General features: G+C 40.7%; 1 protein-coding gene across 3 annotated transcripts in view; it reads left to right on the forward strand.

The window, feature by feature from the left end:
• gas7b (growth arrest-specific 7b) overlaps window positions 1-25,534 on the forward strand; it is a 413,304-nt gene that overhangs the window by 328,066 nt on the left and 59,704 nt on the right. For all 3 annotated transcript variants that reach the window (XM_048610959.1, XM_048610960.1, XM_048610961.1), the window contains exons 6-7: window positions 22,480-22,569; window positions 25,092-25,207. In XM_048610959.1, the coding sequence (XP_048466916.1) occupies window positions 22,480-22,569; window positions 25,092-25,207 (206 nt within the window). The remainder of the gene's footprint in view (window positions 1-22,479; window positions 22,570-25,091; window positions 25,208-25,534) is intronic.

A 25,534-nucleotide genomic window follows, 5' to 3' on the forward strand; every position in this document is an offset into this window, starting at 1 on the left:
GGGCCCATTTCTGAAGAAGGGTCTAGGCCCGAAACGTCAGCCTTCCTGCTCCTCTGATGCTGCTTGGCCTGCTGTGTTCATCCAGCTCTGCACCTTGTTATCTCAGCATCCTACCCAACCTGCCTCCATCTTATCCTTGTAACCCTGCATTCTCCAGGGCCAACCCACCTAACCTCCACATCTCTGGACACTTTGGGTAATTTAGCATGGCCCATCCACTTAACATGCAACTATATGGCCTGTGGGAGGAAACCGGAGCACCTAGCTGAAACTCGCGCAGACACTGGGAGAACACGCAAATTCTGCATACAGTCATGCAAGGGTAGAACTGAACCTGGGTCCCTGGTGCTGTGAGGCAGCAGTGCTAACCACTGAGCCACGGTGCCGCCTCCTTGTGAGGGACAAGCATGGAAATAGGATTTGCACAGAGCTGCTAAAATGAATACCGATGGGTCTAATAAGGCTGTTTCCAACACTGACTTTCCTCAGATTGAGCAGGATGAGATGAACTCTTCCAAAATCACACCGTATCTGATTTGGACAGATTTTCCTGGGCATACAGCCCTTCTAGCCCAATAGGATGGGGTAAACAGTCCATGTCTGCATGGTTCTTGTATGTGCAATACCCATGCTGTTATGATGTCCAGACACTCTTGGTCTCCTTTCTGCTGTTTAGAACCACAGCCTCAATTCTGCTTGTGAGGATGATAGGAAAGAGAAAGACAAAAAGGAAGTGGCAGGGAGAGAGCAGCACAGACTTGGGGAGGGTGGGTGTGGAAGGTGGCTGCCTCTGATGCATGCTGTTGTGTACTGGCTCAGATTTTGTAGTTACAATAATGGTGAAACTGTTAGCATTCCCTCTTGTTACTTTGTGAAACTGACAACAGTTTCTGGTACCCACCGATGCATCTTAGAAGTGCAAATCTGGAGGCTGCTGTCCATGATTCTTCCATCATTCCTAAGGGACCACTTTTGAAGCCTCACAGAAGGAAATCAATTAGAAATTATTATTTTGATATGACATTCCATTTTTGAGACATTATACTTGTCACTAGAAGAGGCTTCTTATTGCATATCGAGTAATTGTATTGTTTTAGTAGTATGCTATTACGTAATTATTCTGAACAACTTCTCTAGGCCTGAAAAATAAGTCTTCTACTTGTGGAATGTCTAATTTTTCCATTCCCTGACAGTAGATTGTCAAAAAGTATTATTAATTTTTTAAAAGTTTCTTTGAAATTTCTACCTTTCCCTGAATCCAATGTCTATGTCATAGCCTTTGGTTTTGCTAAAAAAAAAATGTTAAAATGTGGATGATTAAACCACTTTTTTCCCTTCCTGGTATGCTGTCTTCAGCATTCTTCAATGTAATGCATTGCCTAGCCTGCCTGATGGCATCAACCAATGTAGATGCCAGGATCCTGTCTAACTGGTGCTTGAGTGACTCTAACATCAAGAAAGGTGAAAATCCTATTGCAGAATTTGTTAGATCTTTGTCGTTGTTTTTATTTGTGGTGTTCAGCTTCTCTTTCTGTAGCAGTACCTTTGCAGCAAGGTCCGTTGACTGAGTTTCAGTGGTTCAGGATGTGCAGCTCCTGAAAATGCCCCGATGAGGGGTAGCACCGCATTTCAGGTGTTATTGTTCAGGTAAACAGTTAAGCCGAGGCCTCATCTGTCCACTCAAACGGATGTAAAAGATCCCACGTCAGTATCTCAAAGAATGATGTGAGAGTTACCTCTGGTGTCCTAGCACCAATGTTGTTCCCACATTTGCCATCACAAAGGCAGATTATTTTGTCATTATCACGTTGCTCTTTGTCGGGGCTTCTGTGTGCAAATTGACTGCCATGTTACATGCACAATGATCTTGTCCTTACCTATCATCATCAGGTGCCATTTCCACCACCTCCAGCAAGATGCCACCACTAGACACGTATTCCCCTCCCCTCCCCTCCCTGGTCCGCCTTCCGCAGGGACCATTCCCTCTGGGACACTCTCTGGTCCACACTTCCCTCACCCTCAATACCCCTCCCCCGACACAGCCCTACGACACCTTCCCCTGTAACCGGTGAAGGTGCACCGCCTGCCCATTTACCTCCTCCCTCCCCAGTATCCAAGGGCCCAAACATATCTTCCAGGTAAAGCAACACCTCACCAGCACTTCCCACAATCTAGTCTACTGCATTCGCTGCTCACAATGTGGTCTCCTCTACACTGGGGAAATGAAGCATAGACTGGGTGACCGCTTCGCAGAACATCTACGTTCTGCCCACAAAAAAGACCCTGAACTACCTGTTGCCTGCCACTTTAGTGCACCACCCTGATCCCTGGCCAACATCTCTGTCTCTGGCTTGCTGCAGTGTTCTAGCGAAGCTCAACGCAAGCTAGAAGAGCAACACCTCATTTTCCATTTGGGGACCCTGCAGCCCTCTGGACTCAATATTGAGTTCAATAATTTTAGGGCCTAAACTCTCCCATGTCCCAGCCCCTCACCCCACACACCAAGCCTTGTTATTAGACAGCCTGCCATTACACACCACCTGTTGTTAGTCACCAATAGTCCCCATTAACAACTATTCACCCTCCCAGCCTGATCGTTATCAACCCTTTGTCCGACTGCTCCTCTTTCTCTTTAGGCTCTATCCTATTGTTTACTCCCTTTCCCATCTCCACCCCACCCCCCTCCCCTTTTTTCTGTGTATAAACTGACGTTTTCCCAGCCATCATCAGTTCTGAGGAAGGGTCACTGGACCCGAAACGTTAACTCTGATTTTTCCTTTACAGATGCTGCCAGACCTGCTGAGCTTTTCCAGCATTTTTGTTTTTATTACAATTACTTTTATTGGCTATAGTGTGCTGAGATATCTGGTCACGGAAGACACTGTAAATGCAACCTTTTATAAAAATCCAAGGATTCCTTTCCACATATCCATGGCCTGCATATATTGTCTCCCCCCATGTTGCCTCTAGTTTTTTTGTCAGTTACAGTAGCTTTTTGATGCTGGATGGGTGTCTGCTAAGTAGTAGTAGAGGCAGCTTTTCCTGTTATGATGATTATTAAATATGATTATTTTTGTTAATTTGTTTATGGGATGTGGGCATCATTGGCTGGGCCAGCACTTCCTGCCTGTCCCTAGTTGCCCTGGAGAAGATGGTGGCTAGCAGCTTTCCTTAATTGCTTTGGTCTATTTTCTGTAGGTAGACCCTCAATATTGCTAGAATGGGAACTCCAGGATTTTGACCCAGTGACACTAAATGATATATTTCCAGATCAGGATGGGGAGTGGGTTAGAAGGGAACTTGCATTTGGTGATGTTCCCAGATGGAAGTGGTCATTAAATTTGGAAGATCCTGGCTTACGAGCCTTGGTGATTTTCTTCAGTGTACCTTGTAGATAGTACATGCCGTTGCTCTGAGCATTTATGGTGGAGAGAGTGAATGTTTGTGGATGAGGTGCCAATCAAATGAGCTGCATAGTCCGAAATGGTGTTGAGCTTCATGAGTGTTGTTGGAGCTGTACCCATCCAGGCAAGTGGGGATTACTCCATCAAACTCCTACTTGTCATATAGATGATAGACAGGCTTTTTGGAGTTAGGAGATGAGTTACTTGCTGCACTATGCCTATCCTCTGACCTTCTTTTGTAGCCACAGTAATTGTATTGATTGACAAGAAACTCAACTGGACTGTGGTAACCATCTAGTTGAAAGGGGAGTATTTGGTGATGGTAAGGCATTGAATGTCGAGGGGTGATGTTTCGATCGTTTCTTCTTGAAGAGGGTCATTACCTGGTAATTGTGTAGCATGGATATTGCTTGGTCCTGGATATTTGTGCAGGTTTTGCTGCATGTGATCATGGACTGCTTCGGTATCTGAGGAGTCACAAATGATCCCGAACATTGTGCAATCATGAGCAAACATCCCCACTTCAGACCTTATGATGATGGGAAGCTCATTGACGAAGCAGCCGAAGATGGTTGGCCCTACAAAGTTCACCCTTGATTGATTGTGTTTTTTTTTTTAGAAATTATCAATCTATTCAGAGATGTTATTACACACCTCTGGAGTGGGTGGGCTTGAATCTGGGCCTCTTGGTTCAGAGATAGGGACACTTACTGCACCACAAGAGCCTCACATTGATCTTTCAAAATAATCTATTGTCCTCGCTTTTGGTGTAAATTTTACAATTGGCTGAGGACTGGTTTGTTAATCTTATATGAGAAGTTGATGAGACCAACATTGCACTGTAAGATTGAATGTGTCAGTGACATTATCATGGAATGCAAACTGACAGGACAATGAGAGGTGATCTAAAACACACTGGTATAGATGCAGTGGATTGGTGTGCGAACCGAGGAGGGTGAATGGTAGCATGGGATCTTCACTTGGAAGCTGATAAGGCCACACAGTTTAAGCATTAGAAATCACACAACACCAGGTTATAGTCCAACAGGTTTACTTGAAAACACAAGGTTTCAGGGCCTCAATCCTCCTTCAGGTGTTAGTTGACAGACAATCTAAACTGCAGTTGTGACCATGCATTACACAGTGTAGACTCAAGTCATCAACCTGCCCGCTCTGATGTATTGAGGGACACATCTGATTTCTGCACACTGAATCTGAGAAACTCGAGATGGAGAATCAAACTGAGCATCTTTTTATAATAAAGTTTCTCCCATCTCTCTGTAATTCCTCACATAACGTCCCAGTTTTGTTCCTTTTAAAGTTGCGCCCTTATGTGAAACAATGTTAACAGAATTGTCTTTTACTCAATAAGTCTATTCCCCTTCAATTCCCAGTGAGTGTCTCATTCCCTCTTCACTCCCCAGATTCTAATATCTGAATATGGAAGCAGCAAACGTTGATAGTACTTTTAGCCATTTTGTATAAGGTAACCGAGATCAGTGAGGGACTGCAGAACAGCAAGCAGGACAGATGCAGGATTGATCTTGGCAACTCCAAAATCAATTCCTGAGGCTGCAGACAAATCTTCAACTTGTACTTTTCAATTGCTCTGCTGATTGCAGTGACAACATAACACATGATGTACAAACTCAAATCCCAATATAAACTGGGAAATAAACCCTAAAGAACATACAACTTCAAAAACAAAATGGGCAGAATGACTTGAAGCAAGACTTTACTGAGCAATGAGAGGCATTGCAACAAATAATTGGGGAATACTTTATGAAGTAATCACACGCTAAGTTCTTACGGATCCTGGACGGTCATTGTTATTTCCTTTGTAATCCCATGAGCAGGGCAAATATCTTTCTTGTGATTCAGAGAATAGCTGGAATGATTGTAGGTTATAATCCTTTTATGGAAGGGTTCAGCTGAAGTCCTTGACCACAAAGCTTACCATTTATACTAATGGAGCTCTCACACTGACTCTCTAAATCGCTTTAGGAGCATGAAGGAAGTTGCATGGGGGTGGAATTCAAAGTGGGGTTGTTGAAAATTCTTAACTTCATGTTGAGATCTCTCCATTACTTCTATCCTCCCTGTCCCTCTAACTTCCCCTCAAACACTACAACTATTAGAGAACTCTGCTTTTCTCTAAATTTGGACAGAGGTAACATCTGATTCCCATTGCTGTATCATTGGTAGCCATGTCTTCAAACATCTAAGCTCTAAACTCCTGGAAATCCATTTCCAAACCTCTTTGCATCTCTCCTGTTTTAAGATGTACCTTAAGCCTCACCTCCCTTTTTAAGTGTTTGGTCACTTGTCCTGATGCTGCCTCATTTTATTCCACAAAAATTTTATACTTCTATGATATATTTTGGAATATTTTACCATGCTATAGGTGTTAGACGCATGTATGTTTTTGGTAACGTTGGAGGTCCTGTACTTGGAGTCACAGGAAGCTAAATTGGGACATTTTCTTGATGATGGCTCAAAATTAGAAATTGTGGAAAAGGAAAATAGTTGAGATATTTAGATTCACACGTCACTAGTAGTTAGTGCCCAGATGCAAAACTGGGAACTGGACTGCAGAAACATAGAAGGCTTTGCTGCAGTTGTACAACACCTTGATCAGACCTGATTTCAGGGTTGACTGCTGCACCTCCAAAGGGTGTATTGGACCTGTGAGGCTGTGGGCACAAACATGTGGAATTTCCACGCCCCCATCTAGCAAGAATCAGTGGGTCAAAGACTAATTGAAATTTCCATGATTGGTGTGGACAAATTTTTATTAACTCGGGCTATCATTTGCCTGCTATTGACCCAGATCCATTAGAGCTCCGGAACAGGGCCAACAGTTGAATTATTGAGTGGTGAAAAACAGGCTTGAGGAAATGGATACCCTTCTTCTTGTTTCCTATGTTGCCCACTCATCTGAGTGGCTGATCTCAGCACTAAGGCTGTTACAAGTAGCCTCGATGTGCACACACTGCTACTTACATGTCTCAGTGCATGAATTGAATTATTCTGATCTAAATACCAGTGAAGTTTTCCATATCAGCAAAGACCTTGCAAAGAACAGTAAATTTGAAGTGTAAAGTATGCTTTGCAGCAGATGTAGTTGTACAACAGCTGTTGTGAAGTGTCCATGTGATAATAGCCCCGAGATAGTCTTGCACACAGTACTTAATCCCAGATGGATGCTGTATTTGTTTGAATGATGCTACAAGCTGCACTGTACAAAACTGAACCCATTTCCCACTGATTGAAAGTATACAACATTAGCTGCCGATGAATGAGTGGCTTTTGGAACTTTAATCTAGAACCCTTCAGTGATTGATCGATCCAAGATGCTGTAACTTTGTTCTGCAGTGTATAAAATTGTGTGGCTTTTACCTTGGTCAGGGCATATGTTCTGGACTTGACTGAATCCAGACATTTGAGAACGATGTATTCTATCGCTGCTGTCCAAGTGAAAAGTTAACTGTCAGTTGAGCTGCTTTAATGGGAATTTGTTTTCTGATTAATTACTGGGGATCTTCAGAGTGTTTCAATTTGTATCTAACCATGTTGGAGAATCTTCCATGGCTTGCTAATGCATTTTTGTTTTTGGAAAATATTTAAATTTATGTAGTACCTCTCATGACTTTAGAACTTTCCAAAATGGTTTACAACTGTTTAGAATACTCTTGAAGTATTATTTATATTATTTTAAGTGCAGCAGTCAATTTGCACACAGTAATCTCCCATATACAATGATGAAATAAGTGACCACTTTATCTGTTTTCTAATGGTTGTGGTTGAAGGGTTAAATGTTAGGATGTTGAGGACAGCACCCAATTAAATAGCATCGTGAAATATTTTTGTGTCTATCTGGAAGAACACTTGGGCAGTGCAGTACTCCCTCACTAGTGCACTGGAGTGTCAGCTATGTGTACCGTTGTGTAAAATTTATATACAAACATATCTTTAGAATATATTGTAAATTTTTCTGGTGCAGTTCTAATGTAGTTGGACAGTATTCTGAGAAGGGTGGGAGTACTGTAAGGTTAAATTCCCCACATCTTTTGAAATTACTGCTCTTTGTTAGTATGGTCTGCCTCAGCTGCTCCATTTAATTTTCTTTGGGATGGGTTAGGTCATTTGGCCAGATAGCCAGCATGTTTTGCAGAATTATACCAATGGTGCAGGATCATTCTCCCTATCAGCAGTGAGAATTCATAGCTACTACCTTGCTTTTTCTCATGCTTATCATAAGCTACATACAAGCTATAGTCTTTTGTGGACTAGTAATAATCAGTTACAATACATCACGAGAAGGCCCAGAAATCCAGGTTGGGGAGTGTTCAAGTCCCACCTGCTCCTGAGGTATATTGTAGCAAGTCCAAAGAGGTTAATTCAAGTGACTACATCCTGAGAACATCTCTTCAGGCAAACATGTTGAGGTCATTTCGAGGGTGATCGATTCTCTGCATTTTGCAATCACTTGTTGATCAGCAAGGTCCATCCTGAAGTCCAGAGAAACACGAATAAGGCTCTTTAATAAAAAATGTTCATTTTGTAGATCTAAACTTACGAGGTATGAGGAGTTTGAGTTGTGATGTAGCAAGTATGATGGACACAAGAATCCTAAACTTAATACATAGGTGTGAGGAGAAAGCTGGCTAGTTAATTGGATAATTAACCAACAGTGTGAATAGAAACAGTAAGGGCTTCTAAAAATATGTAAAAGGAAAGTTTATTAATGTTGGTATATATGCAGAAACAGAAAACAAGCGTTATGGGAAATGAGGAAATAGCAGAGACATAGAACATGTATTACATGTCTGTCTTCAAAGTAGAAGACAAATTATTATATATTGGAAATAGAGGTGCTAAAAAATGAATTTAGTGAAGTAATATTAAGGGAGAGATTTAAAGAACTAAAATCTGACAAATGTCCAGGTTCTGATTGTGTACATTCTAGTGTTCTGAAAGAGAAAGTTGCAGGGGGAGTGAATGAATGATTTTCTAAATTTGCTAGGCTCTGCAATGGTTCCAGAGGATTTTAAGCCCGTATATGTAGCTCTATATTCATGAAATGAAAATAGAAAACTTTTATGACCCAGTGAACCTGATAACAGTTATAGGCAAAAAAATGCTGGAAACCTGTATTAGGGCAGTTTTCAAAATGCACATAGTAATCATCATATGATCAATTTTTATGAATGGGAAACAATATTGGACAAATTTCTTGAGTTATTGGATGGACTAGTAGGGTCAATAGAAGGGGTCAGGTGATGTTAAATAATTCAATTTCCAAAGGCATTTGAGGTGACACGCAAAAGGCTGTTCAACTGGATAAGGGCTCAGGTAGTTGGGGATGATACATCAGAGACGTGGCTAACCAATAGGGAGTAGGGAATAAGAAAGATGGCATGTTTTCAAGTTGACAGGCTGTGACTAATGGGTTATAAGGATCAGCGTTAGGTCTTCTGCTGTATACAATCCATTTTAATAACTTGGGTAAGGAAGCTCAGACGAATATATTTACTCTTTCTGGTGATAAAAATTGGATGGAAATCCAAATATGAGAAGAACATAATCTGCTCATATCACCTTGCCGCTTCTTTAAGTGAATGGGCAGCAAGGTTGCCAATTGGTTGAATTGTGAGCAAGTGTGAGATTAATATACTTTCATATTAAGAACACAAACAAGAATTTTTCAACGGTATAAAACTTATAAATGTTAATGGTTTCCGACGTCAATTGGCATACAAGGAGCACAGAATGTTAGTATGCACGTACAATAAGAATTAGCAATGTAATTGGCATGTGGACTTTTATTTCAAGGGGATTGGAGTACAAGAATAAATTGCTTTTTCTACAGTTGTGCAGGTCTTGGGAACGATTGTGTTTTGGAATGTGTTAAATTTTGGTCCCCCTACTTAAGGAAGTATTACCTGCATTGAAGGTGGTATGGCAAAGGTTCACTAAATGAGTCTGCAACTTGAGAGGCTTAATTCATGATCAGTGGCTGAGTAATTGTCTTTTTTTGGAGTTTAGTGAAAATGAGAGGTGATCTCAATTAGCATGGTAGATGCTGAGAGGATGTATGCTGCCTGGCCAAAGAATGAGACACATGGAGACAGCCTTAAGATAAAGGGTTGGTCATTTAAGACTAAGATGAGAAGAACTTTCTTGACTTGAAGGGTTGTGAATCCTTGGATTCTGTACCGCTGAGGGTCGTGGATGCTCCTATTGACTATTTGAAGTGGAGAGAAGCAGATTTTTGGTTTCTCGGAGTATCCAGGAATATGGGGAGGAGGTGGGAAAGTGAAGTTGAAATCTAAGATTGCCCGTGATTGTAGTGATAGGCCATATAGTATATACCTCGTCCTAATTATAATGCTCTTAGGCAGATGATATAACTTCCTTTCATGCATTAGTTTGGCAATTTCTTGGGCATTGCTCATGGTTGGTTGGAGTGACAGCGGGTGTGGAGTGACAGGAGTGTGAAGCAAATTATAGTAACTTGATGTATGAGAAACTCAGGAGTCAATAAAGAATAAGGTGGTCAGGAGATGGTGACAAAATGTGTGGGCGGAAGGGAGAATAACAGGTTTCAACATTTGTCTATTTATTCTGTTACCTTATTAGGGACTTTAATGATCTTCCAGCCATGCAGGCATGGATAGACAGTAGTGTATACACATAATTACCACGCCCAATGTCCTGCACGTCTACATTGTACATCTTCAGCTGTAAATTTGTAGTCTGGAATAAATGTAACAGCTTCTGTTGTGTCCAGAATATGCCTCTTTTGTGATGTCTTCTCCAGAATGGAAATAATATGAACCTTGCTTAGTGAAGATCAAATGGAGCCTGCAATACTTTAGTGGTGGATGACCATATTTAACTTGGGCAAAAATTCTCCATGTGAAATCATTTTGACCTACCATATTACATGCTCAGCATGTTATTCATGTGGAGTGTGACCTCTTTTCTGTACTCCGTGCTTGTGTCACATAGAGAAAGCTGGCTTCATGTAGTCTTGATGCTTATCTTTACATGTTGATCCTGAAACTGTTTCTTGAATAGTTGTGAAAGTGGTTGTTTTTCAGTTGCATCAAGGTGAGCATGTGAATAAAAACCTTTGCTCTGCATTTTCTTTTGTTGCAAATCTTAGCTAAACCCACAGGAATTGTTGGAAATAAGAGAGACTCTTCAGAGGCGTACTGCAGGAAGTTAATTCACGTGGTGAAATCCTGGTTTGACCTGCTGGAGAGCTGGCCAATATGGGCGGTACAGTGGCTCAGTGGTTAGCACTGCTGCCTCAATGCACCAGATATCCGGGTTCAATTCCAGCCCTGGGCAACTGTGCGGAGTTTGCACGTTCTCCCCGTGTCTGCATGGGTTTCCTCCGGGTTTTCCGGTTTCCTCCCGCAGTCCAAAGACATGCAGGTTAAGTGGATTGGCCAGGCTAGATTGCCCAAAGGTTAGGTGCGTTAGCCATGGGCAGTGTAGGGTTACAGGGAAATGGTAGGGAGATGGGTCTGGGTGGGATGCTGCTCAGAGGGCCGGTGTGGACTTGTTGGGCTGAGTGGCCTGTTTCCACACTTTAGGGTTTCTGTGTAATTCTGTATGCCTGTGTTAAATGAGAACTTCTCATTGCAGATCACCATGTTGTGTAAAGCTGTCGCACTATTGCTGCAAATGGAATAGGTTTGTTGACCACATCATGTTTTATGGTAGGAATCTCAAGCACCCCTTTGTTGTGGTACAGGAAAACCACTTGCTAATCTAATGAGAAGAAGCTGTTAAATAAGATGTAGTTATATATATATTATTAACGGTGGTACAGGTCTCAATGATGTGATAGATGTTATTACAGAGACAGTAAGGAGGAACTTTTAAGATCTTCCAGTTTTTCCACCATCAAGTTTATGTGATATCATAACAGATGATACTTAAGGATGGAACTTCTCTGTATTAACCCTTTTAGACTCTTAAACTATATACGAACATCTCCCCTTGAGACTTTTTTTCCTTTACAACACTGTTAACATAGGAATAGGATCTATCTTGTTAGGAAACTTGCAGTCAGAATTTAGAGTAATTTGTCAGCGATTTCTGAAATCTGAACAATACACACGAATCCATACTTTTTCAAAAATTGTTTTCTGTCTCTGTGTTATAATGTAAAGAACTGAATAATTTTTGATAAGTTTTTAGTAGTTGCAAAGTAAACATCACAATGAAATCTATGTTCCCACCCAATGTACTAGCCTTATCTCGCTCCTGCGTAAAATTCATATTTCAACTTCAACTTCATATCCTGTAATCCGATATTGAATTCAAGAGTAACAGTATTGTTTCATCAAAGTTTAAAACAACTTTACATATAATTTTCCAGACTCTCTGACTGTGCAGTCTGAATCAAACTAGTTGCCTCATTGTAATTTACTGGTTATGACAGGAACATCGCTATATGACACCCTTAAACTGATTTGAAAGGGAACATCTGTAATTACTGATAGTTTATCATTAATGCTGGGCTTGGTAAAAGATTACAATATAAAGATACCACAACCTCCCCATTAAAATGACTCTAAAATTGGCAATATAGCCTGTTAAATAAATAAACTCGTGACAGACCCCAGTTCTCATTCGTGACTGTTAGGCCATTAGATTTGCAGCTGTACATATAAATTCTACAGCTCTGTCCTCTGTTTATGCTTGTAAATAGGAAACTTTTATCTGCAGCTATACATTTTAAAGGAACATTTTCCATTTGTGAAAGTGTTTGACAAGCTTTTGACAAAAAAATAAAATGTATCTTAGTCTGGCATGTATGGCATGAACTTTCTGACTCTCCTTCCACAACCAAAGAAAGTTTTGAAGTTTGTGCCCTTGATGTCTTTGGTATAATAGTGGACTGTTGTCATTTCTGAAAGTTTGCACATTATTCTAACATAAATGGTGATGAAGCTTTGTGTGTTCCTATTGACTGCACAACTTTCTTATAGACCTTCAATGTTGTTGAGCTTGTTCAAATCTGGACCCATGGGACACAACAGGAATTCTTTTGTTCTTTCCCTTCTAGTCTGCAGGGTGCATTTTGTAATGTAGCTGTCAAGTCACTAACAATCTAGTATAGCATTTCTAAAAGAAAAGCGAAACGCTTAAAATGCATGGCAAGGTATAGCCAGTATACTACTTTATTTCAATATTTTACCAATACTGTTAAACCAAATCATCCAGACTTTCAGGCAATTGAATGTTGACCAAAGTAATCTTAAAAAGTACTGCTCTGAGATTATGGCTTTGGTTGTGCAAGGAGAATCGGGAGGTTCATGCAATTTGCATTGAAATATATTCTAATGTTCATCCAAATGGCACAAATGTAGCACTAAATCTTTCATTCATCTTAGGCACCAAGTGACATTCCATCTATTGAGTATTGAGTGCAATGATGTGATGATATGCAATAAATTGATATTTAAGTTCACTGATCATTTTAATGTTTTGCAAAATTGACTGCAGGTGATAGCTACAAATCTCTCTGCCTCATATCACTGCTGTTCTGTCCTTCACTTAGAATTTCTAAATAGTTATTGTTCACTATGGCTACTGCATGCAGTGAGTCCAGACTGATTGCCATATTCAGATGAAACATTACACAGAGGTCGGTATCCCGTCACCAGGTCACCCTTTATTTCCTTGTGCATAGTACACTGCTGTAGCCAGACAACTGAACTGAGGAGACTGTAAATCCCCTGTTTATATTGGTCAGACAGGGCTTCCCTTATTCTGGGGGGTTACCCTGGGCCAATCAAGGATCTCATAGTCAACAAGATCCACCTGGTTCTAATCACTACAGGTTACCACTTTAATGTCATTTTCTGCTTCTACATTATCTTGACTACATAACATTTGTTTTGTAGTTAAATAAAAAAATACACAGCAATTTTTTACAAATATATAAGTAGTTGGTTAGAGCACAGGGTTCCTCTGTATCTCATGCCAAACTACAGGGCCTTCACTGGAGGAGGTGTGAAATTCTGCCAAGTTTATTTAATGCTCAGAATTTGTAGTCAGAAGTGGAGCAGTAATGCTTCCTGTTCATTCGGTTTGCAGATTCCCACAGTCTTGCTGTAGGTATTTGAGTAGCAACCATTAACTCCCAGAGATCCTTTACAGAAGGGCACGCTGTATGGCGGGTTTGTGGAATGTGTGAACATGCCAGCAACAGTGTGATCTTCAACTAATTAGATTGAACAATCCCACCTGAAACACCCAGCGTTTAAGCCAGACGTTACAAATGAGGATATAGAATTAATTATAAAATCATTCACGTAAAGAGAAATAAAGATGTGGAAGAAAAGGTTTAAAAAGCATTGTTTTAACTTCAGTAGTGATGGAATGCAGCATCCCCTGCTTGTAAAATTAAACTTGTGCAGCCAAAGAGGTTGCTGGCAGTAACTATGACGCTGATTTAAAATTACACATTTTCAGCTTTGTTCGATGAGCGAGCATCATAACTTCATGTGGATTTCCATGTTCAGTCTCAGAGATTGCATACAGTTTGTGGAGGAACAAAGCAAGTTAAATTGTACTGGATAAGCACGACGTGGAGGACTGGAGTGGGCAAGGTCAGAAATCATATGACACCTGGGTATAGTCCAACAGGTTTATTTGACATCACAAGCTTTTGAGTACTTCTCCACCTGACGAAGGAGCATTACACCGAAAGATTGTGATTTCAAGTAAATCTTTTGGACTATAACCTGATGTCGCGTGACTTCTGACCTTGTACTGGAAAAGTGCAGACTGTTGAAGCTGCAGTCTAGTTTTCACTTTATTAGTCACATCCAGCCTTAACATCGTTCTGACGCAAAGTGAATGTCTATCCAAATGTATATGTAAAGATTATAATATATGGTGAAACTAAATATGCACACAATACTTTTAATTTATTTGATAGAATTGTATATGAAGCTTACAAAAAGGCGCGCTGGATACTTCTAAATGAAACAAAGTGAGCACTGCAATTGACAAAAGGTCTTCCATGTGAAATGTTAACTCTGTTACTCTTTCTGTCCCTCCCCATGTAAGATGTCTGATCGAAGTTTTTTTCCAATATTGCCTGTTGTTACAACCAGTTACTGGGCCTGAACAATTGGCTTAATTTGTGACTGAACGCTGGCCAATTATTTTGAGTTTTTCCTTTCTATTTGCATACTGTTCCAGTTGATTGAAAGCTCAGCACATGGAGAGGTGCCAATTGGAATCCCTCTCCTATTTGTTCAAAGATCATCAGAATCACCCATCTGATTGCCCGAGTACTGTAATCTTGACAAAAAAAAGTGTGTACCTCCAGTTGTTTGTATTGGCAGGGGACATACAAACCGCTAGAATGGTGGTCTGTGCTGCTTTATCTGATGATAGCTGGAGCATTGTTAAGGTTTTATACTTGGCTTTGGAGCCTCTAGTCCAGAGAAATGAGGAGATCAGCCACTTTTTACATTCTGACTGTGTTTTCCTAAGAGGAACATGTGCATATGGGCCTCTGAGGAGTAAATCTGTCTTGGCTCCTCACTTGGGCACCTAAGGAAGACAAGATGAAGAGAAGTAGAGTCCTACATACACCAATATCAGACTCAGTCTTCAGACAAGTGGCGTAATCTGGGGAGGTGAAAATGTTGCCCCTATCAAGAAGGGGTGGTGTGGGCCCCTCTTGAGATGTAATGATAGTGTCTGTACCCCTGGAATGAGAGGCCTAGGTTCAAGTCCCACCTGCTCCAGAGGTATATAATAACATCTCTGAAAGGTTAATTAGGATTTTTTTCTCTCAATCCACCTTTCACAGATGCACAGCCTTCACCGTTTTCCATTTCTGTACCCGCTATCCCATAACTTTCTGTGCATTTACTTGCAAGGGCAGAATTTCGAGGCCAGCACACACTGGGAGCTCTCAGCAGTAATGGTTCAAGTCCCACTTGCCCCGGAGATGTGACATAACATTTCTGAACAAGCTAAGTTAAAATAAATTGGTGGAGTCTGTGCCAGTCATTCATTAATAAAGGTGGAATATGTTGATATACTTAAATATAGTTGGCTATTTATAACTTTAAATAATTGGTTAGAGTCATTCACTTGTATGGCATGGAAACAGACCCTTTGGTCCAACTCGTCCATTCTGACCAGATATCCAAAATTTAATCTAGCCCCTTTTGCCAACATTTGGTCCATATCCCTCTTAAACCCTTCCTGTTCATGTAGCCATCTCGATGCCTTTTAAATCTTGTTATTGTACCAGCCTCCACCACTTTCTCTGGCAGGTCATTCCATGCACACATCCCCTCTGCATGAAAAAGTTGCCCCTCAGATCCATTTTAAATCTTTCCCCTCTCACTTTAAATCTATGCCATCTGCTTTTGGACTCTCCTGTTCCGGGAAAAAGACCTTGACTATTCACCCGATCCATGCCTATCCGCAGAGCGACATGGTGGCTCAGTGGTTAGCACTGCTGCCTCACAGGGCCAGGGACCTGGGTTCAATTCCACCATTGGGTGATTGTCTGTGTGGAGTTTGCACATTCCCCCTGTATCTGCGGGTATTCCTCCCACAGTCCAAAAATGTGCAAGTTAGATGGATTGGCCACGGGAAATGCAGCATTACAGGGATATCGTACGGGTGGGATGCTCTTCAGATGGTCGGTGTGGACTTGTTGGGCCGAATGGCCTGCTTCCACGCTGTAGGGGTTCTCTGATTCCATACCCCCCATGATTTTATAAACCTCTATAAAATTAAGCAATTCTATTAAGAATATAAATCTTTGCGAAGTAATTACGTTTCAAATGAAGAGATAATTCAAAGTAAACAATTTTGCATTGAGCTGAATGTGTTGACAGTTCAGGGCGATCCTTTTTAAGTCTAATGTACATATTTTGAAGTTCTTGCAAAGATCAAAGATTAACATTTTTTTGGCTTCTCCATGCTATGCGAAGTGACACAACAGTAATCATTTTGATATTTTCTGGCAAGCGTCTCTGCACATTTTGTTGCTTACATAAGTAGTGAAAACAGCAAGACTTCAAATGGGGCTTCCCCTGCCACTCCCTGCAGGCGGCATTGCAGTAATTAATACTGTGACTGATGTCGTCGGAAAGAGCCCCATTAAATAACGAGCTAGCAACAGAACATTACAATGTGTACAAATGGAGATCACTGTACTGCTAAACATGGCAGTCACTTAAAAGCACGAAACTTTAGACACGAGTCACATCAAATGCAACCAACTGCAAGTAGACAACTTTAAAGGTTAATTCAATGCTCCGAGTTTGTTTTGCTTTTGTGAGGATTGAAAATCTTGGCTTGCTCCATCTCTTGGGAATGGAGAGGGGTCAGAGCACATGTTTGTAAGTCTCAAAAACTGGGAATTAGTTTGTTGTTGCTGTCTTGTTGAAAAAGTGAGCAGACACTAACTGGCCAGTTAGTTGAAATTCTTCCCTTGCAAGCGAATGCACTGTAAATTGTGGGATAGCAGGCCTCGAAGTGGGAAACCCTGAAGCCTGAATTATTAGCCTCCCTCAAAGCCAAAATTGCTCACAGTTTTGTTTCAATGATTCAAATTTGTCTTGACTTTGATATTCTGAAATCCAGTGCTGGAACTCTTGGGGGTTTCTAGGTACCTAGGCTGAGATGGCATTCCTGTTGATTTTGTGGACTCTAACTTAGTGTACTGCATGGTTGATAGTTGATATAAGAAAGCTGCAATAAAACAAGATTATGTTTTTCTCTTGTGAATTGCAGACCAACTCCCTGCACATTCTGTGATAGGGTGCTGAATTATTTTTAGCAGCAAAGCTGCTAAGATGCTACCAGTTGAGTTGTGAAGATGCACTGTGTTCTTGTCAACAGCACAGTTGGCATCTGACGTTGGACCTGTATAATTGCACAAAGAATCTCTTTACAGATAATTGGTCTGTAAAGAATATTTACAATAGATAAAGTGCTTTGCTGTCAGTATTAAAAAAAAAATGAAATCTCCCCATTTGTTTTTGAGTCAATATCAAAATTGCTTTAATAGGGTAAATTACAGGTCCCCAGGAAATAATTTACATTCAACATGAACATGAGTCAAAGGTCTACAGCACACAAAAAAGTCCTTCAAGACTGCACTGATCAAAAACAAGCATGCAACTATTCTAATCCTATTTTCCACACTTGGCCTGTGGGCTTGTATGTCTTGGCATTGTAACCAAAGATGAAGTTGCAACTTTGGAACCCTAGTTGTCTGCCTTGTACTTCCTGTGAACTTGACTCTGCTTGGTAGCAGCTTAGCAATTTTCATATGTGTATTATGCAATATCCATATATAGTTTCCTGAATAAGTGTGGTGGACAATCTTTACACACTTTAGAATAAACACTTGACAGGATTGCATGTTACAAGTTAATGCCTCGTAACACAACATCCACACTTTCAGACTATATTTGTTTACAGGTTCGCAAGTGAATCGCTAGTTGGTGCAATGGAACAGAATATGCAGGTATCGGTGAATAATTGTGGTGGTTTCAGGTTGCACAAACCAGATGTGTTAGGTATTTCTGACTTCCGATGATAGCTATGTCACTTGATTGTATCTCTTTGAAATTAACCAGCATGCTGTCAACACGAGTGAGAATAAGGGTGTACGTAGGGAGATATAGGTCTGATTGCACAGGGTGATAAATCTGGTGGAGCTTTCTTGGAGGTGAAGTAAGGCCGAGGGCAATGAAGTAATTGCTTGGGAAAGTCAACCAATTGTTGAATACCAGGAATTAGAATGGAGTTGACTTCTGTGTGGTCAAGGAGCAGTAATGGTCCTCCTTAGACCACAACAATTCTTCAATAACCTTCCTGTGAACAATTGAATATTTACCAGTGGTATCGTTTAAGGACTGCTTTAGACTCCTTGACGTTAAATGCCCCTGAGCAGAATTGTTGCATCAAAACCAAGTCCTCATTTTGAACACTCAATGACCCACTTTTTACGGTATGATGATTGACAGGCAGTAGTTCTTCTCTGCTACACAACCAGTAGAACAGCACCTGAACTGTACAAAAACAGAAGTTGATGGAAAGGCTGAGCAGCATCTGTGAAGAAAAATTCAGAGTTAACGTTTCAGGTCTGGTGGCCCTTCCTCAGAACCGTACGTTCTGGGTTATTAACATTTTTTTCAGATATTTCAGCCCTGTGTCACTACCTTTATGAACTGAATAGTCTCCCTTTGGGGGAGGAGAAAGTGTAAATACGCCATCTTGTGTCAAATAAACCTTTTACTTCACATTTTTGAAACATAAGTAGACCAGGCAGCAGGCCAGAAAAAAATTGCATAATGATCAATGCACACGGTAGAGAGATCAGTTTATACTAATAAGGCTCAAAGCCAAAATTCAGGACAACTTTGGGCCTCCTGGTTCAGATTGTGTCACAGCTGCATTGTCACCTGCAGTTCTGAAATGGGTATCCAAGACTTTTCACCAAGATATTAACTGAAGCCTTCTCCTTTTACTCAGGCAGCCATTAAAAATTGCATGGTGTCCTTGGAACTTCAGTGGGCTCTAAGTGTCCTGGCCAGTTTTCTCACCTTAATGTTTTCAAAAGCTGCATTCAATAACTATTCATCATGTTGATCTTGGGATATATTGTGCAACATAATAATGAAACATTTCACAATTCGTATTACTTCTGAGGTGTACTATTTTGAAATGATGGGAGATTTGGTGCTTAGTGGAATATATGACAATGACTCCTTTTGTAAATGGAAGTACATCTCCAGTGGTGAATATATCTGTTCATCATGTTTTACAGCAACACCAATGTTGTACTTTTAAACTCACTTGGTTCTTAATATTTTATGAACAATTTATTAACACAAGGTAGCTGAAACAGTAGGAGGAAAGTAATATCTGCAGGGAACTGTAATGTATCATGCAGGTAGTTGATCTGCTGTGATCTCATTTACTAATCTTTGATTAATTGGTCAATCTCAGCAGGACTGCCCTAAGTATAGAAAGGGGGAGGTAAATATGCATTGATGGCAGAGGAGAACAGCCCAGTTTCATGGTGATTGGCTTTTGTTTTCATTTTTATTGATACTTGGGATGTGGGCACTGCTACCAAGGCTCTATTCAACAGCCAATGCCTGTGTTTTGAGATGATAGAGGACCTTCTCAAACTACCCTGTGGTACTGGGTTTGCCATGATTGGATTGCTAGGGAATTTTGAGACTGTCACTCATTCATCATGCAGAAAAGGGGCGCATGTCCAAGTTAGGATTGGGTGTAACTTGGTTGGAAATCTTGTGCGTGATGGCGCTCCTATAACACTGTTGCCCTTATCCACCTCAATGAAAAAAACATCAAGGGTGGGGACGTAAGAGTTAGGAGAATTCGGATCTGTGAGTTTGCTCTGCCATTCAATAAGATCGTGGCTGGTCTCCTGTGTTTCAAATTCCACATTTAATTTATTCCCACTAACCTTTGATTCCCACTAACCTTTGATTCCCTTGTGCAACAGAAATCTACCTCCGCCTTAAAAATATTCAGTATGCTGGCTCCACTGCTTTGAGGCAGAGAGTTCCAAAGTTGCGTAAGCTTCAGGGAAAACAAAAATTCTCATCTGTCCTAAAAATATTCTAAAACAGTGTCACCTTTGGTGAGTTGTTGCTGCCTTGCATATAGATATCATACAATGCAGCCACATTAGGAGGGACCGTTTGAGTGTGGCAGATGGTTAAGGACTGGTTAGGGGCAATGGCAACAGAGGGAGTATTGAGTCACGTGGAAACAAACAGATAAGGTCCTGCTTGGGAGACTGATAGCAAAGGTCAGAGGCAGAAACACTTGCACTCGGAGAGTGGTGGAAATCTGAAATTCACTGCCTGTAAGAGTGGTAGAAGTAGAAACCCTCAACATTTAAGAATTACAGCAAACTTTTTATTAACTGACATCTATGGGACCAGAAGCGTGCCAGTTGATCAAAGTCCACATAATCAATGTAAAAACACACTAAGTAATAGAACCGTAATGCAGGGGTGTACTCAGAGTCATACATGGAGACAGACCCTTCGGTCCAACTCATCCCATGCTGACCAAGTTTCACAAACTAATTCCACTTGCCTGCATTTGGCCCACATCCCTCTAAACCTTATCTTTTCCTGTATCTGTCCAAATGTCTTTTAAATGTTGGGATTGTACCTGCATCTACCTTTTAGTCTGGCAGTGCAGTCCACATGCAAACCACTCTCCAAATGGAAAAGTTCCCCCTCTGGTCCCTTAAATCTTTTTGTTAAAGGCAAGAGATTTTAATAATGTGCCATCTAGTTTTGAACTCTTCCACCCTAGGGAAAAGACTTTTGCTATTCACCTTATCTATGCCCCTCAGGATTTTACAAATCTCTATAAGATCACCCCCTCAATCTCAATCTCAATCTCAATCTCAATGTCCTGTGCAACCTCAACATGACATCCCAACTCCTGTACTTAATGGTCTGACCAAAGAAGGCAAGTGTGTTAAATGCCTTCTTACCACCTTCTCTACCTGTGTTGCAACTTTCAAAGAACTATGTACCTGAATCCCTAGATCTCTCTGTTCGGCAACACTGCCCATTAACTATATAATTGCTGCCCTTGTTTGTTTTGTCAAAATGCAATACCTTGCATTTATCCAAATTAAACTTCAACTGCCACTCCTCAGCCCGTTGGCCCAATTGACCAAGAGCCCTTTGTAATCTTAGTTGACAGCGAAGGTGGTTATCTATACCACCAATTTTGGTGTGTCATCTGCAAACTTACTAACCATGTGTCTTAAATTCTCATCCAAATTGTTTATATAAATGACAAACAAAAGTGGACCCAGCACCGATCCCTGTGGACCACCACTGGTCGCAGGCCTCCAACCAAGAAAACAGCCCTCCACCATCACCCTCTGTCTCCTACCCTTTGTCCCATCTCCTTCTGCCCCCTCTCTCTCTCCCTTCACCCTCTCCCTCTGAAGGCAAGCTCTCTGAATCGTATGTGATCTAACTTGATTAAACGGTCAATCCATGCAGAACCTTGTCAAAGGCTTTACTAAAGTCCATGTAGATAGCATCTAGTGCTCTGCCCTCTTCAGTCTTTTTGGCGATGTCTTCAAAAATCTCAATCAAGTTTGTGAGACATGATCTCCCACGCACAAAGCCATGCTGACTATCCCTAATCATTCCAAGCCTCTCCAAATGCATGCAAGTCCTCTCTCTTCAGAATCCCTTACAACAGCATAAATCACTTAAATAATTTAAGTTTGCCTTAAATAAAACTTACCAGTAGAGAGCCTTCTCACTTGCATCCTCAACTGACCACACCAGGTATAGTGGAGATTGTGATAATACAGGAAATTTTTGCTGGTTTATTGAGTGTGCCAGTTAAAATAAATTTTGCTGTATTTAGATGTGCACTTGTGATGTTAAGGCATACAAGGCTATGCATCATTAGAACAGTTAGGTTGTTTCTGACCAGCATGGATAAGATGGGCCAAAGAGCCTTTTACTGTGCTGTAAATCTCAATGATTACTTTACTTGAATGTCTCTTCATGCATCTTGTTTCAGTTGCACCTGTGCAGGAAAGTGGGGAATATTTCCTCCTGCTCTGACTTGAGACTTTGTAGGTGGCGGAAAGGCTTTGCGGAGATGGAAGATGAACCACTTACCGCTGTATACCCAGTTTCTACCTTGCTCTTTGTGGTTGAATAGACTGTAACCACTCTTTATTTTGGCATGGAATATGAAGATTGACTGTTTGGCTGCAGTTCATAAACGGTCTTAGTGAACCATCCTTCAGCACAGCTTTCAGGAGAGACAAGGCTGAGAATGTATGCTATAGGAATAAATTATTGAGTAAATAGGAATAGAGAAGCTGAAAATTACTGTTGTCATATGACTGAGAAAATAATACTATTGTTTTCGCCAAAGGAAATTGTGCCTAAAATGCAAACAGTGCAGGAACCTGCATTTTTATCATCAGTTTGTCATGATTTAAAAGTATTTTTGTTTCCTCAAACAGATAAATTGCGTCACATTCCCACATCCAGACACAATGCCTGAACAGCAGCTGCTCAAACGAGATGATTGGAGCTACTGTGACTATTTCTGGGTAAGGAATGTTTTCCCATTGTGGCTGTGGTTAGAATCCTGGCTAGCAGAGATCGCCAGACGTTCATTGCATTGTAACCACCTGTAAGTCAGAGATTGTTGGTTCGGTGTATGTTACCATCTCAGCACTGGCATTTTGTTACAACACTGAAACATGGATTTAAGTGCAATAGCCAAGAAATTGTGGATAGTTAGAGTTTCCAGATTGAATGCTATTTGAGTTTATTTTGAACAATTGAAACAGTACTGACCTAATGAAAAACCTAGCAACAAAAGGACAGAAGTTACCTAGGCAAATGCGTTGATTCTTCACATTGTTATCAAAACCAGGAAGTGTCTTTAAAAGTTAAAATTTAAGTAAATATTTCACTTTTTTTCTTTCTTACTTGCTTACTTCACTTTTTTTGTTTAATTTCTCTCATTCTTGCTGTCTTTTCATTCATTTATTTCTCTTCAAGTTGTTGTCTCTTATCTCTCTTTAGGTTACCCCTCCTCCCATGTGTCCTTGACTCAGCAAATGGGCAGACTTAATCCCAGCCCTGTCACTTCCCTGATCTTGAGTTGATTGCAATGAAGTGTATGAGAAGGTGCTCATTGAAAGAAGGAAAGCCACGCATTTACCTAGTGCCTTTCACGACCTCAGGATGTCGCAAAGTGAATGATTCACTGTAGGACCACAAGTAGCAATGCGATGACGACCAGTTTAACTGTTTTTGGTGATGTTGATTTGAGGGATAAGTATTGTCTGTGGACTAACAGAAGCTGCTATTTGTGTAGTGCTGTAGGATCTTTTCCCTTTGGGCAAACAGGGCTTTGGTTTAATATCTAACCCAAAACACACAATCTCAGGTAGACAATATGATGCTCCCTCAGTTCTGCACTTGGGTAACCTAGATATTGTGTGATGTAGAGATGCCAGTGTTGGACTAGGATGGACAAAGTTGGAAGTCACACGACACCAAGTTACAGTCCAACAGGTTTATTTGAAATCACGAGCTTTCGGAGCACTGTGTGTGTGTCGAAGCTGTGGCCTGGAATGGGATTTGAACTGATAGGCTTCTGACTCATGGTGAGTGTGCACTCGCTGAGCCACGGGTAATATTAACAGGGACAGAAATCGGCCATTCAGCATATCGAGTCTCTTCCAACATGGCAGCTTGAACACTTCATTGACTTTTAGCCACCTCACCCCCATAACCCTGCATTCCATTGTTAAACAGAAATATCTCAAACTCCACCTTAAGTGCATTCAACAAACTGAGCGTTCAATGCGCTCTGTGGTAAAGAATTCTGAGAAGATCCACAACCCTCTGCATTTTAAACTCTTCATCTTACACCTAACTGGCATTTCCCTTATTTTTAAATTTTGCTCCTAGTTCTAGACTTCCAACAAGTGGAAACAACTTAGCTGTATCTGCCCTTTTTAAGCATGTTGTAAGTTTCAATGTGATCATTTCTCATTCTTCAAAACTCTAGAGAATCCAGACTCCATTTGTCCAATCCCTGTCCAAATAACAGCCCTGCCATTCTGGGAACAAGTTTGCACACTCTATGGCAATAAAATCTTACCCTGAGCCAAGGAAACCCAAACTGCACACAGTACTCCAGGGGCCATCTCTCCAAGCCTCTATATACAACTGAAACAAGACTTCACTATCCTTCTATTCAAATTGTCTTGCAATAAAAGCCTAGCAGTCAATTAGCTTTCTTAATAGCTTAGTCCACCTACATGTTAGCTTTCACTGACTTATCAACAGGCTGCCAAAGTCCTTTTGCACATCTATGCTTTCCAACCTCTTACTGTTTAAGAGATGCATTGCACATCTGTTCTTCCTACCATTTTCCCACATTCTATTCTATCTGTGATGTTCTTGCTCATTCATCCAGCCTGTCCAAATTCTCCTGAAGATACTATGTTTTCCTCACAATATACGTTTCCACTTAACTCTGTACCATTTAGAAATTTGGATATGTTGATACTTGGTCCCCACTACCTAGGTATATTGTGAACAGCTTGGGCCCAAACACTTAACTTTGTGGAATCCCATGAGTCATAGCCTGCCAACATGACACTGACTCATTTATTCCTACTCCTTTCTGAGTAATGAATCTGTGCTGACAGCTTTTAATTTCACTAGTTAGTGAATCCTAAATATTGAACAGCCAAATTTCCAATTTGTTGCCAGTGTGCATTTGTAAATTTACCCTTTATTCCTTAATACTGTTTGTAGGAGTGCCATTTGTTGCTCCCTGCTTGGTTGTAACCACTTTGTGTCTGAGTGTAAATGCATGAACAAAGATCCCAGTGAGGCAGAAGGAACAGAGCAGAATAGGATGTGAAACTTGGACCGTCAACAGAAGCATCGCATAAAACACTACTAATCGTGGTTGGAAACTTTGGAGCATGTCAGCATTCAGGCTCACACTTTCCGCACACTCCCTTACTGAAGTGAATGAAAATCAAAATATATTTTTCACAGCATTATTCTCTAAAACATTTTTTTTTTCCTTCTTTCTCAACAGGCAGACAAAAAGGACTCCCAGAGCAATAGCACAATTGCTGGATTTGATATTATCCTTGTGAAACAGCTCAAGGGCAAACAAATGCAGAAAGAAATGGCCGAATTTATTCGGGAAAGGTAATTGCACCAACTCATCGTTGAAATGTTTTACTTGTATTTCACTTTTTAACTGTATTTTTGAATACTAATGTGTTTCCTTGGGGATGTGGCCCACTTGTAGTAACAGAGATAAATTATGATGCTGCTTCTTTGATCCATTGCACAGGGAATTGGCAAAAAGCTGTCTGATACTGAACATTGATGAATATTAAACTTGGTCAACTTAATTACCTTGTTTTTGTTTCTGTTGCTGCTGTTAAATTTCCAGCATTATTGCTACTATTGTATGATGGGGAATGCTCATAAGAGATGTCTACTTAGGCACTTTACAAACTTCGATAGATA

This window comes from Rhincodon typus, chromosome 23 (assembly GCF_021869965.1).
Source record: "Rhincodon typus isolate 14 chromosome 23, sRhiTyp1.1, whole genome shotgun sequence".
NCBI lineage: Eukaryota > Metazoa > Chordata > Chondrichthyes > Orectolobiformes > Rhincodontidae > Rhincodon > Rhincodon typus.